Source organism: Lepidochelys kempii, chromosome 7 (genome assembly GCF_965140265.1).
Source record: "Lepidochelys kempii isolate rLepKem1 chromosome 7, rLepKem1.hap2, whole genome shotgun sequence".
Classification (NCBI taxonomy): Eukaryota; Metazoa; Chordata; order Testudines; family Cheloniidae; genus Lepidochelys; species Lepidochelys kempii.
Genome location: NC_133262.1, coordinates 59,421,453 through 59,440,755, shown reverse-complemented (window position 1 = coordinate 59,440,755; position 19,303 = coordinate 59,421,453). Strand labels below are relative to the sequence as shown.

The 19,303-nt window shown below is 47.4% G+C and overlaps 1 protein-coding gene across 9 annotated transcripts in view; it reads right to left on the bottom strand.

Moving 5' to 3' along the window:
- Positions 1–19,303, bottom strand: part of WDFY4 (WDFY family member 4) — a 247,143-nt gene that overhangs the window by 27,658 nt on the left and 200,182 nt on the right. For 8 of the 9 annotated variants that reach the window (XM_073353062.1, XM_073353061.1, XM_073353064.1 and 5 more), the window contains 3 exons: positions 18,792–18,883; positions 9,377–9,589; positions 6,282–6,429 (listed from right to left, as the gene is read on the bottom strand). In XM_073353062.1, coding sequence (XP_073209163.1) covers positions 6,282–6,429; positions 9,377–9,589; positions 18,792–18,883 — 453 coding nt within the window. The remainder of the gene's footprint in view (positions 1–6,281; positions 6,430–9,376; positions 9,590–18,791; positions 18,884–19,303) is intronic. The other variant, XM_073353067.1, reaches the window with a different exon arrangement.

The following is a 19,303-nucleotide window of genomic DNA, read 5'->3' as shown; positions in this document are numbered from 1 at the left end:
GAGGAAGGCAGGTGGGTTTGGAATGGACATAAGCAACACATTTAGAAGAATAACAGTTATGAGAAGGTGAGTAACCGGTTTTTCCTCTTCGAGTGATTGCTCATATCGATTCCAAGTAGGTGACTCCCATATCCTACGTAGGCGGTGGGGTCAGAGTTATGGAATCGCTGACTGGAGCACTGCTCTGCTGAATGCTGCATCATCTCTGGCATGCTGGATGGTGGTGTAATGAGAGGTGAACGTATGCACCGAGAACCACGTTGCTGCCCTCCAGATCTCCTGCATTGAGACCTGGGCCAGGAACGCCACCGATGAAGCCTGCACCCTTGTGGAGTGTGCTGTAAGAGCCGGGGCTGGAACCTTGGCTAGGTCGTAACATGTCTGGATGCAGGATGTGATTCACGATGAGATTCTCTGAGATGTGACTGGGAGTCCCTTCATCTGGTCTGCCACCACCACGAAGAGCTGGTTTGACTCTTGGAACAGCTTCATGTGCTCGATGTAAAAGGCTAGCACCCTCCGAACATCCAATAAGTGGAACCTCTGTTCTTGGATATTAGTATGAGGCTTAGGGAAGAAGACAGGCAGAAAAATGTCCTTGTTGGCGTGCAAATGTGACACCACTTTTGGAAGGAAGGCTGGGTGAGGTCTAAGTTGTATGTTGTCCGTGTACGGAGGGTCGGATGTGAAGGCCTTTAACTCCGACACCCTTCTTGCTGAGGTAATGGCGACCAGAAAAGCTACCTTCCACGACAGGTAGAGAAGGGAGGAAGTCCCCAGCAGTTCGAAAGGGGGCCCCGTTAGTTGGGAGAGGACGAGGTTAAGGTCCCACGCAGGGACCGGTTGTCCAATTTGTGGGTATAACCATTCAAGGCCCTGAGGAAATGGGCAACCATGGGGTTGGTGAAGACGGAATGCCTGGCCACTCCCGGGTAGAAGGCTGAAATGGCTGCAAGGTGCACTTTGATGGATGACGCTGTGAGACCCTGCTGTCTCAGGTGCAGTAGGTACTCCAGGATGAGTGGTATGGGCACCTGGAGTGGGGGTGTACGATGCTGAGTGCACCAGAATGTAAACCTCTTCCACTTTGCGAGGTATGTGGCCCTAGTGGAGGGTTTTCTGCTGCCGAATAGGACCTCTCTTACCAGTTCTGAGAAGAGGAACTCCATGGGGTTTAGCCATAAAGCTTCCAGGCTATGAGGTGGAAGGACTGGAGGTTGGGGTGATGAAGACAACTGTGGTCCCATGTGATCAGGTCCAGAAGTAGTGGTAACATGATCGGGGCATCCACCGACAGCTCCAGGAGTGTGGTGTACCAATGTGGGCGAGGCAACGCTGGTGCCACCAGAATCGTCCATGCCCTGTCTCTGCAGACTTTGAGTAGGACATTGTGGACAAGGGGGATTGGTGGAAAGGTGTACAACAGACGTCCTGCCCAGGGGAGCAGGAATGTGTCCGCAAGCAAGCCCTGGATGTGTTTCTGGAGGAACAGAATTGCGGGCACTTTCTGTTGCTCCGGGTGGTGAACAGATTGACCTGGGGAAATCCCCACTTCTGGAAGATGTAGTGTATGACATCCGGGCAGATGAACCACTCGTGACTGCAGAAGGACCTGCTGAGGTGGTCCACTAGTTCGTTCTGAGCTCCTGGTAGAAATGATTCCTCCAGGTGAATGGAATGGGCTATGCAGAACTCCCATAGCCGGAGGGCTTCCCAACATAGGGGAGAGGAACGGGCTCCACCCTGCCTGTTGATGTAAAACATGGCAGTGGTGTTGTCCATCAAAACTGTCACGCACTGTCCTTGTAGTCGGGCCTGAAAAGTTTTGCATGCTAGCCGCACCGCCCTCAACTCCTTGATATTGATATGGAGGGAGAGCTTGTCCTGCGACCATAGGCCCTGTGTTTGGAGATCTCCGAAATGCACACCCCATCCCAGAGCTGATGTGTCCATTACCAGGGACACGAGAGCTGGGGGCTGTTGAAGGAGACGCCCTCGCACACTGTCTGAGGGTCGAGCCACCATTGGAGGGACTCGAGTATTTGCTTTGGCACAGCGACTACTGAGTCCAGGCTGTCATGCCCCAGGGAGTAGATCAACGTAAGCCATGCTTGGAGGGGTCTGAGCCTCATTCTGGCATGCCGGACCATGTAGGTGCAGTCTGCTATGTGGCCAAGGAGACTCAGGCATCCCCTTGCCTGAGGCCTTGAATAATGTCTGCCATCACTTGGAAGCGGGCCTCGGGCAGAAATGCTCTTGCCTATATTGAGTCCAATACCGCCCCAATGAACTCTATTCTTTGGGTTGGTAACAAAGTCGACTCACATTGAGGAGGAGACCCAGTCTCTCAAAAGTGGATCTGACCAATCGAACTTGAAACTCCACCTGCTCCCTGGTGCAGCCTCTGAGCAGCCAGTCATCAAGGTAGGGGTATACCTACACCTGCCTCCTTCAGAGGAAGGCTGCTACAACTGACATGCACTTGGTGAACACTCGGGGGGGCTATCGACAGACCGAAGGGGAAGACCATGAACTGATAATGGTTGTGGTCAATGACAAACCCGAGGAATCGTCTGTGTGTAGGCCATATAGCTATGTGAAAGTACGTGTCTTTCATGTCGAGGGTGACATACCAGTCTCCCAGATCCAGGGAAGGGATAATAGCACTTAGGGAGACCATGCAGAACTTCAAATTTTCCCTGAACTTGTTGAGTCCTCGCAGGTCTAGAATGGGTCTGAGACTGGGCTTTGGGGATTAGGACATAATGGGAATAGAACCCCTTGCCCCTGAGCTCCTGAGGAACCTCCTCCACCAAAGAGCGCCTGTACCTCCTGGATAAGGAGTTGCTTGTGAAAAGGGTCCCTGGAGAGGGACAGGGAACAGGGGGTGGGAGGGAGGGAAGGAGCAGAATTGGAGAGAATATCCCACTTCTACAGTGCGAAGAACCCAGTGGTCTGATGTTATTTGGGACAGGGCATGGTAGAAGTGGGGTAGACGATTCATGAAACAAGGGGAAAGATCCGGTGTCATGGCAGGTTCACTGTCCACGGGCACACCTTCAAAAGGTCTGCTTTGAGCCCAACGATGGCTTGGTCAGGCCTTGGCCGTGCCCAGAGCGGGGATGGGAAGGCTTGCGCCTTCCATTTCTACCCCCACCCCTTCTATAGAAGTCCTGCCTCGTCCGAGAAAGATAGGGGCATTGTTGTTGCGGCTTAAAATGCCTGCGTTGGGTTGCCGGGGTGTGCATGCCCAACGACTTCATGGTCACCTGGGAGTCTTTAAGGCTGTGCAGCCTGGAGTCCATCTGGTCTGAAAACAGGCCTGCCCCGTCAAAGAGGTCTGTGCCACTGCCTTTCCTTCCTCAACTATTGACACAAATTCAGCTCTGGAGTCCATCGGCACCAGCTCCTTACACTTCAACATGGAGGCCCAAGAGTTGAAGTTATATCTTCTAAGGATAGCTTGCTGGTTAGCTATCCTCAGCTGTGGGCCCGCAGTTGAGTAGACCTTTCTTCCAAAAAGGTCCATCTTTTTTGACTCCTTAGATTTAGGAGTCAGTCCTTGCTGACCTTGTCTCTCTTTCTTGTTTACTGCAGATACCACCAAAGAGCAGGGCTGAGGGTGAGAGAAGAGGTACTCAGACCCTTTAGAGGGTACAAAGTATTTCCACTCAAACCCTTTTGCAGTAGGCGGAATGGATGCAGGGGTCTGCCACAGAGTCTTGATATGGCTCTGGATAGTTTTTATCAGTGGCAGAGTGACTCTAGATGGCCCTCTGGTGCCAAAATGTCCACCATGGGGTCCTCAGGTTCAACCACCTCCTCTGCCTGCTCCTGATTGCCACCAGGGACCTCATTGTCAATAACTGTCACTGTGACAGTAGCTGTGTCCGGCGGCAGGTGAGATGGAGTCCAATATGTGCCGGCTATGCCAGGAATAGAACAAGTTGGCGTCAGAGTCTGATGAGGCAGGCCTAGACCTTGACTACCACGGTGGCGCCGAACGATACTGCACTGGAGACCGGTGACGAGGAGCCAGGGTGGGGGACCAGTGCCACTCCCTTGGTGCCAGAGACTGGTGCCGCTTACCCGTTGGCACTCACCTGGTGCTGGAGACCAGTGCTGCTCCCCTGTCGGTGACAGGAAGGCTCGCGTCACCCTGATGGTGCTGGGGAACCCCTCCTGGAGGCTGGTGCTGGCGATTGGTGTCAAGAAAGGGGTGTTCTGGAGCAATGCCATGGAGAGCGGTGCTGATCTTGAGAGGGCAACTGCCTCATCATGGCAGGTTTGCCTCTAGATGGTACTGGATGATGTGGCACTGGAGGCTTGTCTCTACCTGCCGGGGACTGAGGTGCCGTCATGGCAATCAGATCCCTCACAGCTACAAAAGTGTCCGGGGTGGATGGCAGCTCCAACTCTTCCACCCGACACTGTCTCTCAGGGGTATTGCTGGGAACCAGACTCAATGGTTCCCTTAATGGGCCCGAAGTCGACAGCCCCAATTCCTGAGGTTTTTGCACCAAATGCTCCTGCCTGGGACACACTGCTGTCACACTCGCCAGCACAGTCGCTCTCAACCCAGGAGAACGGCCTTTGTCAGTTTTCCTGTGCCACTCATGCAGCACCAGGGAGTGGAATCAGTGCCAGTTTCTCTCCACAGTCCCAGTGCCAGGGAGCGCCAGTGCCGAGGGTCACTTTGGCCCGAGTCCTTTTTCAGCACTGTGTCTTGTACTGAAACTGGGGCACTCCGCATGGACGCGCCCGATGCTGGGTCCTGACAATCAGTGGCAGATTGGGGACGAAGAGCAGAGTCCATTAAGAGCTGTTTCAGTCAGAAATTCCACTCCTCCTTTGTCTTTGGTTGGAACGCCTTGCAGATTTTGCACCTCTCTGTTTGGCGTGCTCCCCCAGACACTTGAGGCAAAAGTTGTGGGGGTCACCTATCAGCATAGGCTTACTGCAGGTTCCGCAGGGCTTGAATCCTTGAGGCATGCCCCGGGACCAAGGGGAAGGATACGGGATTGGGGCTAGACCGCACTCCCACTACCTAACCTTCTAACTAACAACTACAAATCTACTAACAAACAACTACAAAGTAAGCTAAGGGAAGCACTTGCTATGCAAGTGACCGCAGTTCCAAGGACCACCACTATCGTAAAGAAGGAACTGAGTAGGGGCCAGGGTGGCAGGGTCATATATCTAGTGCCATGAAGGCGTCACTCCAGGGGGCTCCACAGCCAGTCTGACAGGATCGGCTAAGGGAAAAGTTTCCGATGACTGTGCACGCGGCACGCACACCTAATTGGAATCGATATGAGCAATCACTCAAAGAAGCACACACAAGTTCTGTACCTTTAACAATTGCATATTTGTTGTTTGGCTCAATCTGTTTGTCTAGCGTGTCTGTTTCGAATATAAGGACCATCTTCTATTCTGTCTGTACAGCACCTGGCACATGGGGCCCTGACCCTGACCGGGCATGTAGGCACTACTGAGAGAGAGCAGAACTGGTCAAAATGTTTCTTTCCAAAATGTTTCTCCGGCCCCTCAAATAGTTTTTATTCCTTCAAAAATGAAAAATGCCATGAAAAGCTTTTTGGTGTTGCAAAATGTCCTGGTTTTTGATGAAACTGAAAACTTGAACATTTCAACTGTCAAAAAGTCAATATTTTATTTTTTCTCCCTATTTCCCCCTGAAGTCAATAGAATGAGTGAAGGGATTTGAGGGTTTGATTGTTTTTAATTTTTTTTCCTTTTTAAATTTTCTAGCTTTTCAAAACTACATGGGAAAAGTTACAGAATAGAAAAAGGGGGGATGGTAGGGAGGAAAATGAAAAAGTGTGTGTGGGTGGGGGGAACCATGGACATCACTCATTTTATTACATTCCATGCAGAAAAGGGGTGGGGGGAGGGAAGAAAGAAGAAAAAACAACATTTCAAAAATTCAAAATTAAAAAAAAGTTTTGCAAAAATTAAAAAACAAAAACAAAAACCCTAAAATGTTTTTCTGCTTTGGACCACATGAAAAAAGAATGACTTCAAAATTTTGAATTTTTTCATGAAATTATTTCTTCCCCTTTTCAGTCTCTCCCTCTCTATCTATAAATAATAAAAACTACATGACATGGCAACATGGACCTTGAAGGGATCAATTCAGTAGTTTGCTAAAATAAAGCTATGCCCAGCTGTAGGGTTCAAACACATCCAGCTCTTTGCCTGGTCAAGGACTTTTCACGGATTTTTACATGGAAGACGGCTGAATTCGTGGCACTGCCAAGCACCTTTGATTGTGACAGGAGACAGCTTCAGAGTTTGCAGGCTGCTGAGCAATGGAGGCACATGTCCAGCTGATCGCAGAGAGGACGCAGCCTCTTTCCCTGGTGCATTCTTGCCCGTGGCATTCCTGGATGGGTGGGATTTAGTGAAGAGCTAAAACAAAGGGATAACACTTAAAAATATATTTAAAACAATCTGCCACTATGTGTAGTGGACACATCTGTCTCTCTGCGGTACTTCTAAACCCCCCATCACCACAGTATCTGAGCACCTCACCAACTTCAGTGGATTGATCCTCACAACACCCCTGTGAGGTAGGGAAGAGCTGTTATTCCCATTTTACAGACGGGGAACGGAGGCTAAGTGACTTACCCAAGGGCACACTGGAAGTCTGTGGCTGAGCTGGGAACTGAACCCAGGACTCCAGAGACCCAGGCTAGCACCCTAACTATGATTAGATCACAAATGAAACGAGTTTGGTGGTCTCAGCCTTGCCCTGTGAATGCCTTCCTATTGCTTTGCCGATAGCTTGATTCCCTCCCAGCTCTGTGCTCTTCCTCGCTCTGATGGGATTCAGGGGAAATGCAGCCATCTAGCCTCATCTCTAGGAAGTACTCAGCAACAAAATGTCTAGAGAAAATAGCTGAGTGGCTTTTCTTAAGGGGGATTATTATTATTTTTTATATCTCCGCTTCTCAGCCTTTCTGCTGCTGTAGCCTTTGATTGTAAGAAGACAGAGCTTCAGATTTTACAGGGTGCCAAGTAAAGGCAGCACAATGAGGTGAGGAAGTAGCCTCTTTCCCCCAAGCTAAAACTAATGTCAAAATGGTTTAACAAGAGGATAAAGATGTTGGCAATAGGACCATGCAGCTCAAATAGCCCCCTCTGCCTACTTCTGCAAATCCGACAGCAATCCTAGCTTCTCCATGAACGCAAAGCCAGGGAGACTGGGCTGCACAGGATGCCCAGTGTAGCCTGACTTGTGCTGCTTCCTGACCCGCCGTGCTGATCCACTGGACCAGTAGAGCAATCGGCGTGTGTTACAGGGGGCAAGGCACAGGCCAGAGATCTACGGGTGGCAACACTCCAGGGGTGAAGCTGCTCCGGGGAAAGCCTGCTCTCTTCTAAAGAATCCTTGCTGCTTTGACAACTCTTGGACGAAAACCTGAGATGGAGCCGGTGTGGAATCTTGGATTCAACCCAACCTCACCCCCCCTAAAGTCCGGGGAGGGTTAGATCCAGAGCTGGTCTGGACACTGCAGCTTAGGCCCATCTCTGTAATGGGCCTGAACCAGAACAACCTGGATTTTCTGATCTGAATCCAGATCCAAAAGCCTGGCAACTCGGTTCCATCTCTGCCTAAAAGCAAACATCCTAGATCCCAATGTAAAGTAAAACTTGCGGAGATGCTAGGAGTCAGCACGCCGAGCTGCCTTCGTGTGTGTGTATAATTCATAGATACTGAAGGGAAGGAGCAGGGTGTGTGTGTTCATACATTGTACACACCCACTAGGAAAATAGACAGCTAAATCTTAGGGTCTTCAAGAATGAGAGGATGGCATAGGCAGCTCTAAACCACCTTTGCCCATCTACGTACACACCCTGAACCTGGCACTTTCCTGAGGACTGCCCTGGGAAATGGGAAATCCTTTACTGTTCTGTGGTACAAAGACAACATGGGCCAGAAAGCCCTGTGTATGCGTGTACTGCACAGACTGGAGAAACAGAGGGCCAGATCCTCAGCTGGTGTAAAGCTCCATTACACTGATTTCTACTGGCTGAGGATCTAGCCCAGAGAACAGTGTGTAGGTGTATTTCCTCCGCTGCATGAGACTTTACTCTCCGAAGCTGGTCACTTCCCCTGCTCACAGCTTGTCTTTCTCCACATGCAATCCCACTTCCGGCCAGCAGAGCCTGGGGTAAGCACTGTGCGTGTGGCGCCTTTATGCCCTGGCAAGGTTTCACATATTCTCTGCTGAGATCTGAACATCCCACAAATAAGGGGCGTCTGAAATCCACCCCAGAGCCAGCTCTGGTGTTTGAAAATGGCCCCTTCTTCTATGACGGGATGAAATATTACCCTGGAACTTAACCCATGTGTTTTCTTTGGGTGCATCTCTAATTCTATTCTGTTCTAGACTATACAGGTTTGTATATTACACTCATCACTGTAGTATCTGAGCGCCTTCACTGAGACAGTATTTTCTTCCCTAGGTACAGAAAGGGGGTGATCTCTCTACCACACAGAATAAATCTCACTTCACAAAGGAGTGTGTTGGCCACAGAACACTTACTGTGTGACCCCGGACAAGTCAGTTAGCCATTCTATACCTCAGCCAACTCTGTACAAGGGGCATAATTGCCCTACCTTACAGGAGTGTTGTGAGGATAACCCCACTGAAGATTGCAATGCACTTTGAGATCCACTGAAGAGAAGTGCTATATAGGAAACCGGTATTTTTCATATTATTAAGTGTACGGCAGGGAGTGGAAATCTTCAGACCTGACTCTGAGCTACTTGCACCAGATTTACACGGCTACAACCTTACTGATTTAAGAAGAGTTATGCCCGATTTACCAGATGCACTTGAGAATAAAATCGGGCCCTTAATTTTCATCTTGCAGAGCATTTAAAGGCAACTACGTGCAAATGGTACCATGGACCATAGGTACTGGCTGTCATAGAACCCGGATCAGATTTGCTCAGTTCACAAGTAAAAATATAATTTGTCTAGCTGCCAGCCCTGCAAGCACACCCTGGGCTGAGAGAGTCAAGCTGAGCTCTTTTCTTTTCATGCACCACCATCAGTGATAAAAATTCTGCAGTCCAAATCGTACTCTGAGCGACACCTGTGCAACCTAACTGTCTCTAGTTCTGCTCTCAGCTACCCCTAGACAAACTCTTTGTCCCTCTCTCCCCATTCACGGCTGGCGTTGTCATTTACACCTGTGCAAAATGTGTGTGTGTGTGGGGGGGGGGGGAACACACTACCAGGTCTGAATGAGTCATCTGTTCTCCTTTTTAACCTGCTTCGTGTCCAGCCCCTGTAATTAAAACAACAAAGTAAACAGATGTGGAAGAACAAACGCGGTGCTGTACCTGTTTTGGTATCTGCCCAAAGTTGCTGACAAATCCCAATATGGTGCTTTTAATGAGAGGATCGCTGGTGTTGTTGAGGTCCACCTTGTCTCCGTAGAAGTAAGGGTGAAAGGTATTCACTGCCTCCACTGCAGCTGAGCCATTTTGCTTATGACCAAAAATGAGATCTATCCATTGATGGAGATGTGCACTAACATAGTCACCTTCCAGCGCCTGGAACCAAGAGCCAAAATTTGTTCAATAAGGTGCATCTGTTTTAGATACATTGCCAGGCTGCCCTTCAGACTGGTTGGGTAAATACAGAGCTTTTAGATTCAGAAATGAGCTCCTTTGGATGCTTCTAATTCCTCTTACACGGTCACCTCTCAGCACAGGCAGGCTCAGCGGACATTATCCCAAAGCGGGTAAGTGGGCTCAGGTGCTAACTCTACCTCTACAGACAGGCGTTCCAGGCCTGGTCATTGTCACAAGTCAAACAAGCTCAGTGGCTTTCACCTAGAGGATACTTTGTTTCCATCACACAATCAATGCACGGTCCCAAGAAATGAGTTTTTGCTACTCAGGAGAGGTGCAGAAGTACAGGGGCACTGCAGGTCAGAACAGAGGGGCAGTGGCAGGGCTGGGTGAAGCCCATTGCTCAAATAGCAGGGGGCGCTGCAAGTGAGGACTGAGTGGCATTGGCAGGGCAGAGTTTGCCCTGCCTTGTGGCCAATACAGTGTCGTTTCCATGCTCCCTGCCATCCCTGTGCTCTGGGAACTCCCAGTGGGGCTGTGTGCCACCATACTGCACCTTGAAGGCACTTAAATATTTACCCGGTGCTTTGAAACTGCAACACGCCATGCCAGTGCCACGCGTTACTGACAGAGCTTTTCCATGTTTCTCTGGCCTGACTCTGTGACGATGCCTGGTGCTGCATTAGCGGGTCTCCGAAGAGCACCCTTCCACCCAGCATGCAGCAGAAACAAATGAGTTAATGGGAGCCTGAAGAACAGCTCATTTTACAGAGCAGACAACTAGCCAAATGCAGCCCGTCTAAATTACTCTGTCCGCAGCGACACGGATTAAAGGGTAGCTTAGAGAACAGGCATGTCATACAACCTGAACAACAAAAACACACAACGCCTGGGCTCCAAAGCTGTTCTCCTTAGTGAGAGCAGGTAGCGTATGAATTACATACAGCAAACTGCTTGGTGCTGGTCAGCAAAGCACAAGGAAGCATCTGACAGATTCAGAGGCGACAGAGCAGCTGTTCAGTGTGTGTTTGAAAGTCATTTTTCCCCAGCCCCACTAGCCACAGGGAGACAAACATGCATTTTAACAGCAACCCTGGGGGCTGCTTCACAGTTCCTCATTTTGGGGTGAACTGGCTCATCACAACTTTATTTTAAGAGCAGCTCTTTGTTCCCCATCTCCTCAGAAGCAAGAACTGGGGTGTTCAACGCTGTTGGAATGGACTTTTTTAATGGTCTTCTTTAGGAACTTAGCGAGATTCAAAGAGGGATTGGGCATTTATACAGACAACAAAAACATCCAGAGTTAGGTTAGAACAGTTCTATTTGGGAAAAGACACAAACCCTTGTACTTCAGGGTTCACGCCTACCTCTGACTACTCAGGGTTAGAGTGAGACCTTCTTGGGAGGCCGATTACCCCATATTTCACTACTGTATGAATCTTGCACCTTCTTCTGAACCTGCAGTGCTGGCCATTGTCAGATATAGGACACTGGGCTATAGCCTGAGTCTGACCTGGTCTACTGCAGATCAGTGTATGGGCAATCTTGTAAACTTGACACTGTTTCTTTGGTGAACTGCACCCAGATGAGAATCTTAGCCATTTGGCACAAGGAACATGGCTTTAGTTGTGGTTCTTTAAGTGCCGAGAGCATGCACAGCACTGCACAAGACACCAAAGGCACTGAAGACCTTACAGTCTAAACAGGCAGACAGTGTAAAATCCACTGTGTGTTTCCAGTCTTTTCTATGGCGAGCAGTACCTGACCAGCTTGCAAATATCTATGAACATATCCTCATAACACCCTTGGGAGTCAGGCCTATGATCCCCATTATACAGACAGGGACCTGAGGCTCAGAAGGATTAAGTGATTTGCCCAAGGTCACACAGGAAGCCTGTGGCGGGGCAGGAAATTAAATCCAGGTCTCTTGAATCACAGGAATCCCTGTGCTTTCTTTGGAGGCAGGGAAGAGCCTGATAAGCAAGTCCAGGGGATGTACAATCAAGGAATCCATGTCTACTGGACTCTAGTGGCCAGACCTACATGTATGGGAGCAGGAAGTGGGTATAGATGCTTCTACAACCCTGCAGTGGGGCTGTTTGGGTGCTCCACCCTCAGCCTCCAAATTTGGGTAAGGACTGGTCTGTCCCTGCCTCAGACTTCCTGTGTGATCTTGGGCAAGTCACTTCATCTCATCTGCACAATGGGCTAATGATGCTTCTCTCTCTCCCTTTGTGTGGTTAAACTGTAAACTCTCTGAGGCAGGGGCTAATTCTCACTGGAGAGGTGGCTGGAAACAGAATTCCTGTTCCACAAGAAATTCCAGCATTTCAAAACTTGTGTCCATTCCCAATTGGAACACACTGAAATTTCTGAATTTCTTGTGGAACGGAGAGTCCAAAAACCCTGTACTCTGAAACCTAAAATCATTGCATTTCGATAATGCCAATGCTTTATAAATGGCAACATTCACTATCCTCCATTGTTTTTTGCAGTGCTGTTGTAGCCGTGTTGATTCCTAAATGCCCCAACAACAACTATGTGGGTGAAACCAGACAATTACTATGCTCTCAAATGGACTCGCACAAAAAGACAAAAACATCACATCACCTGTGGGTGAACACTTCTCACAAAGCAACCATTTTGTATCTGACCTCTCAGTTCTCATCCTCAACGGAAACCGGCACAACACCTTCACAAGATGATCCTGGGAGTTTTCAATTCATAACTTTGCTAGACACTAAAAATTACGGACTCAAAAAGACACTGGATTTGTGGCTCCTTACAACAGTCTATAACCCACTAACCCCTCTTTGTCCTACGACTGCAGAGGTGCTAATTGCCCACTTCACCTTGAACAGTCTCTTGCAAGATGTGTTAAGTCCTTACACTAAAAACAATCTGTTCCACCTTGTATTTACCTGTGACACTTTGATTACCTTTCCAAGATCTGAAGAAGAGCTCTGCATAAGTTCAAAAGCTTGTCTTTTTCTCCAACACAAGTTGGTCCAATAAAAGATATGATCTCCCCCACCACATCTCTCTAACATGTTATAATGAATATAAAATATGATATACATATAAAATATTAAAGAGATAAAATACAACATATTAAAAATTACATTATAACATAAAAGTTGAAAACAAAAGGATAAAGTTACTCTTTCCTGTTGAAAATTTAATTGAAACCTGGCACATTCCCACCAGAATTTTGATTTTGACAAAACTGCATTTTCTGATGGAAAAGTGTTCCGTTGACAATGTTTTGATCCAATCTACTCACTATGTGTGTGTCTGTATGATGCCTAGTGTAATGGGCCTCTGATGTCAATCAGGACCTCTAGGTGCTATTGGAACCCAAGTAAAACAACAACAAACAAGAATATTACTGTAGCTTCTGTAAAGAGACTGGTTAGTTAAAGAATATCTTGTAAATTAAATGGACTGGTTTAGATTACTAAAAAGTGTAGCAATATATAACTGAATCAAGTTACTAGGCATGGGGACACTTGAGACCACAGCACTTATAATAGGAAGCAACTATTCTCCATCTCATATAAATTGGAAGATCATTAATTCACAAGCTTTTGTGCATCGAGACATCAGATTGAGATCTGGTTAAATGCAACCACTGGTGATCATTTTCATCATCCTTTTAAGGTGATCAAAGGGAACGTATTTTAAAAAGCATATCCAAAAGCTATTCAGTCATTTTTAAGTTAACGGAGCTAAAGGAAGAGAGGTAGAAATTTAACTCATTTGGGATAGTATTTAGCTTTTACACTAAATAACTGCCCATGGTTTTAAAGCGAAAACATTCAGGTCATTAATCCATAATATGGACTAAATGGAGCATCTCGATAAAAGAAAATAAAGGGTACCACAGAGAACAAGTGTGTTGTATGATCCGTTTATTGCAAGCAACAAAAAACACTTATTAATGGTTCTCATTAATGTTTCTGGGGGTTCCAGGATGCGCTGAGCATTCTCCAAGCAGAAATTAAGCCAAAGCCACTGTCCTGAAGACCGTACAAACTAAGCTGCCAATCACACGCACACATACTCACATGATTACCTTTGTTCAGGCGCACTACCCCATTGAGTTCAACAGGATTACTCACATGCCCAGAGTGACTCACAAGCATAAGCATTTGCAAGGTTGGGGTTTAAAAGACAGAAAGTACAGGACATGGGGGAAACCTACAAGCCAACTGCAGAAGGTGATAATTGGCCATGTCTTGGGAATACAGTGTTTTAACAACAATTTACTTTTTGCAAGGTCCACAGACTGATTATGACGAGGTTGTGGGTATTTAGGGACAGTCAGTTCTCATAGTGCAGGCGTCACAGCAGAAAATGGCCTTCTGGAGGGATCTGAATGCAGACGGCAGTGGAGAAGCTAACACACACGGTGCTGGCAAAGCAGAGGGGAGGGGGCAAGGAGGTGATGGAAAAAGAGAGAAGAGCAGGTAACGAAGGAAGCTGTTTGGAAGGTGAGGATAAGGGCGGAGGGGGAGCTAGTGGAGAGACTCAAAGGATAGTGCGGAGACTTGGTCCGAATGACAGACACGGAAGATAATTTTCACAGCTGCCTTTGTGTGGCCTGGAGTAGGGGATGTGGGTGTGGACAAGAGGGAAGAATGCATCTTGGGAGTGTTGTGAAGGAAGAGACAGCCGGTTTTGCCTAGAGCAGAGGTGGGGGGGGGGGGGAAGAGACATGGGAAAGGCAAAGATGATCCCCAAGTTACAGGCCTGAGTGGCAGGGAGGAGGGTGATGTCAACAATGACACAGGCGGTGGTATGGAGGGAAGAACAGGAGCTTGGTGCCACTTCGGGGAGAAACGTACAGTGAGACAGTCAGGGGGAGACGCCTCAGACAGGCCGAAATGCAGAAAGGAATGGAGACAAGTCAGGAGAGGCAGACTCATGAGTGATCAATGTTGAGAGGATTGCTGAAGCCATGGGAGTGTATGACATCACCCAAAGACAGGCTGTAGTGGCAGAGAGGAGAGGGCCAAGACGTGACTGAATGCACCCCTGTATTCACACCCTGCACACTATTATAATAAATATGCCCTGGGAGGTATCATTTGAAAACTAATAACTCGCTCGTCAATAATATCATGGTGAAATGTGTGTAGCAATGTTATATGTAAAGTTGTGAACACAAGCTGAAATAATGTTTGAAATGTGTTTACCAGAAAAGTCTAGGTAAACCAGTTTCTCAAAGACAAAGGACAAGTTGACGCCTTTAGCCAGGTGTCATCAAAGTTGGTAGGCCATCACCTATTAAATAGCCATTCTTTAGCAAGGAAGGGGGTCAGGTACAGATCTGAATCTTAGCAAACAGCATGAAAGCTCTTTCATCATGAGACTCCATGACTCCAACCTCATAGCAGGGATGAACTTTATGTAGGAGTAACCCTCAGGAAAATGCATTCAAAAGGGGAACTGGACTATAAAGTGAGGGACAAAACACCACAAAGGTAACTCTCCCTATCCATCTCTGTCTCCTCTACCTAACACAACAAAATAAAAAGCCTCTGGACTTTGGGAGCAGATCCTGGCCTGAGAATTTGGTCAGCAATGTTACTGGGAACATGTGGGAAGGGACTTCACCTTGAACCAAGTCTAGTTAATTAAGTATTAGTACTAGGAAGCATTTTATCTTTATTTCTCTTGTAACCATTTCTAACTTTAAAGCCTTATACTTGTACTCACTTAAAACCTATCTCCTTGGAGTTCAATAAACTTGTGTTATTCTTTCATTAGAACTTATCCAGTGTTGTCTTTAAACTCAACTATGCGGGTAACTCCATTTATCGTAGAGGGCAATGGACCTAATATATCTGGACTGCCCAGGAGAAGGCTGGACAGTGCAGAACACATATTGTTGGGGAAATTCAGGACTGGGAGTGTGCTGGGGTCACCCTGCAGGTAATAACCTAGGCTGCTGGTGTGTGGATGGTGTGTTGCTGACAAGCTACTGGGGTCAGAGCTGCTGGACTGAGCATGTACAGACACTCAGGGTGTGACCTGCCTGCTGTTTGGCTGGTTGTGAGCAGCCCAGGTGGGTGCTGCAGGAGCAAAGTGTTGTGAAGCACCCCATGTGGCAGGGAAAGGGTGACCCAGCCCCTCACTGGTCTGGATTGTACCCCAGAATCTCATACAAGGGCAGAGCCCTGTGAGACCTCAATGAAGAGCAGGGATTCAGGGAGAAGAACCCAAAAAACGGACACTGAGAGCAACGCCAGAGGAAAATCAGGACAGGACAGAGTCATGAACACCACTGGCTTTTTATTTATTTATGCCGAAATTAGGTAGAGCCTTCACTCTCCCCCAATGACCTTATGGGTCACCACGCCATGCTCTACACCACAAGAACCTGCATATCTCACAATTCACAAGTATGTATTCGCACTAAAAAGTCAGCTTCTACTAGCATTTACCCCACAGCGGTATCTGAGGTAACGCAGCTACGGTAATTCCCAGTCTATGTGCAGGGAAATCCTGCACTCTGGACTCAGGAACACTGTGTCATGGGGAAGACAGGCTTGATGCTGCCTATGCATCAGGTCGTTGATATGTCTGTGGTTTGTTCCACATCTGTCAGTGGATGCAGTGTACCTGACTTAGATCACAGCTAGAGACAGACCTGGACCAAAACTCCAGGTCTGAACCACCCTGAACTCTGCGGGAGTCCTGATTTTGAACATTGAGGCTTGGCCCCCTCTGTAATAAACTCGGTATGACACCAGAATGCATACACAGTGTCAAAAGCAATATGTTACTCTTTCACTGACGAGAGCTCAGCACCATGGCACATCCAAGACATCTTGCCCCAGACAACTTCTAGCAGGGGGACTGCAGCATAGCCCATTGCATCCTTAGCTCAGTCCCTAACTGAATGAGATCCTGTGCGGTGACTTTTGGCCGCATAAGCTTTGTTTAATCATTCTGGGAGTTCAACAGTACCACACAGTCTGTCCATCTCCAGCAAGCTCAGTACAGAATCCCCTTTGCTTTCATCATCACCTAATTTTGTCTGTCCCACAGGAGACACTGCAGGACTTTTCTAGTAATTAATAAATGGAACTGACTGTCATACGCCCCAGTATTATAGAGCTGTTTGCTTTCTGACCTGCACTAAAACCAGTGTAACACAGCTGCAACCCAAAGCACCCCTGTATTCACAACCTACACATGATTGTAATTATCTTGGTACAAAACATGCTTGTGAGGCATCATTTGAAAACTAATAACTCACTGGTCAATGACAGGTTTCAGAGTAACAGCCGTGTTAGTCTGTATTCGCAAAAAGAAAAGGAGTACTTGTGGCACCTTAGAGACTAACCAATTTATTTGAGCATGAGCTTTCGTGAGCTACAGCTCACTTCATCGGATGCATACTGTGGAAACTGCAGCAGACTTTATATATACACAGAGAATATGAAACAATACCTCCTCCCACCCCACTGTCCTGCTGGTAATAGCTTATCTAAAGTGATCATCAGGTGGGCCATTTCCAGCACAAATCCAGGTTTTCTCACCCTCCACCCCCCCACACAAACTCACTCTCCTGCTGGTAATAGCTCATCCAAACTGACCACTCTCCAAGTTTAAATCCAAGTTAAACCAGAACATCTGGGGGGGGGGGGGGGTAGGAAAAAACAAGAGGAAACAGGCTACCTTGCATAATGACTTAGCCACTCCCAGTCTCTATTTAAGCCTAAATTAATAGTATCCAATTTGCAAATGAATTCCAATTCAGCAGTTTCTCACTGGAGTCTGGATTTGAAGTTTTTTTGTTTTAAGATAGCGACCTTCATGTCTGTGATTGCGTGACCAGAGAGATTGAAGTGTTCTCCGACTGGTTTATGAATGTTATAATTCTTGACATCTGATTTGTGTCATTTATTCTTTTACGTAGAGACTGTCCAGTTTGACCAATGTACATGGCAGAGGGGCATTGCTGGCACATGATGGCATATATCACATTGGTGGATGTGCAGGTGAACGAGCCTCTGATAGTGTGGCTGATGTTATCAGCCTAATAACAGGGCCTACAGACATGAAAGTTGCGATATTACAACAAAAAAACTTCAAAACCAGACTCCAGCGAGAAACTGTTGAATTGGAATTCATTTGCAAATTGGATACAATTAACTTAGGCTTGAATAGAGACTGAGAGTGGCTAAGTCATTATGCAAGGTAACCTATTTCCCCTTGTTTTTTCCTACCTCCCCCCTTCCTCAGACGTTCTTGTTAAACCCTGGATTTGTGCTGGAAATGGCCCACCTTGATTATCATACACATTGTAAGGAGAGTGATCACTTTAGATAAGCTATTACCAGCAGGAGAGTGGGGTGGGGGGAGGTATTTTTTCATGCTTTGTGCGTATAAGAAGATCTTCTACTCTTTCCACAGTATGCATCCGATGAAGTGAGCTGTAGCTCACAAAAGCTGATGCTCAAATAAATTGGTTAGTCTCTAAGGTGCCACAAGTACTCTTTTTCTTTAAAGGGATGTGTGTTTACCTCAATTTACATGTAAGCAGTAAACAGGACCATCAAGACAGCAGGGGGAGGAGATGGCAGGAGACAAAGCACTTTGCATTTGAGCAAACACCAGCGGGGGAAGAAAGAGCACAGAGCTTCCTTCTCCACCAGACTCTATGTCACCTTCTGCACAGCTTGAATAAACTTGACTTGGGAGGTGGGAGGATCCTTCAGAAGAATCCACTTCAAAGATTCAATGGACCACAAAAAAAAAGGGCAGAAAACCCCAAGTTCTCTCTTTCATCTGAGAAGACAAAGGCACCAGCACTTTTGGGCGCTATGGGAGAGATTCTGACCATGAAGGGGGTCAGCCACATGTTGCTGGAAGACAGGGGCTGGGGGTTGGGGTGAGAAAGGCCATCTTGAACAAAGCCTTCAACCAAAACTCTCTAGACTAAGTTTTAGACTTTTAGATGCGTGTTTTCACTTTTGCTTGTAGCCATTTCTAACTTTCGCTCTCATCCATGAACTCACTTAGCCTTACACTGCTGCCGCTCCCCTGTCGACTCCGCCTGCGCCTCTTGTGGTGGTGGAGTATGGGAGCCTATGGGAGCGCACAGTGGGGTCGATTTATCGCGTCTAGACTATTTGTTTATTAACAAAGAGCTGAGCTACATACTAACCTGTCTATGCAAGTGGATAAACTTATAAGGGTCTCCATCCGCCCAGGGGGGCAGCTGCACATCCCCCAACACAGTTCCGTCCTGCATGCTGCCTGCAACATTTACAAAGGGAAAATTAGATACAAGAACGAGCCGGAGTCATCGCCCAATTGCAAATGGAAATCGAGCTTTTCCAAAATCCAAGAGAGCTTGGGGGCCTGAAGAAGGTCAGATAACTTCCTATTCCCACTGGTTTTCCTTTGTGCAATTTTGGGTTCTAGGAAAATATGGATGAGGCCTCCTAAAATACTGCAGGAAGCTGTTTCTCCAGGGATTCCCAGTCCAGTTTGGTACATCTAGAGTGATCAAATAGCTGAGAGGACATTTTAGTGAGAATGCAAACTCGCGGGTGCTTGCCCAAAGAAGAACCTGAGAAAGATCTCTCTTTTCTCATCATTACCATAATAAAATCACACATGTTCTCAACATGAGCTCTGTTCTAGCCCTGACTATGGACTGGATCCAGGCAAACC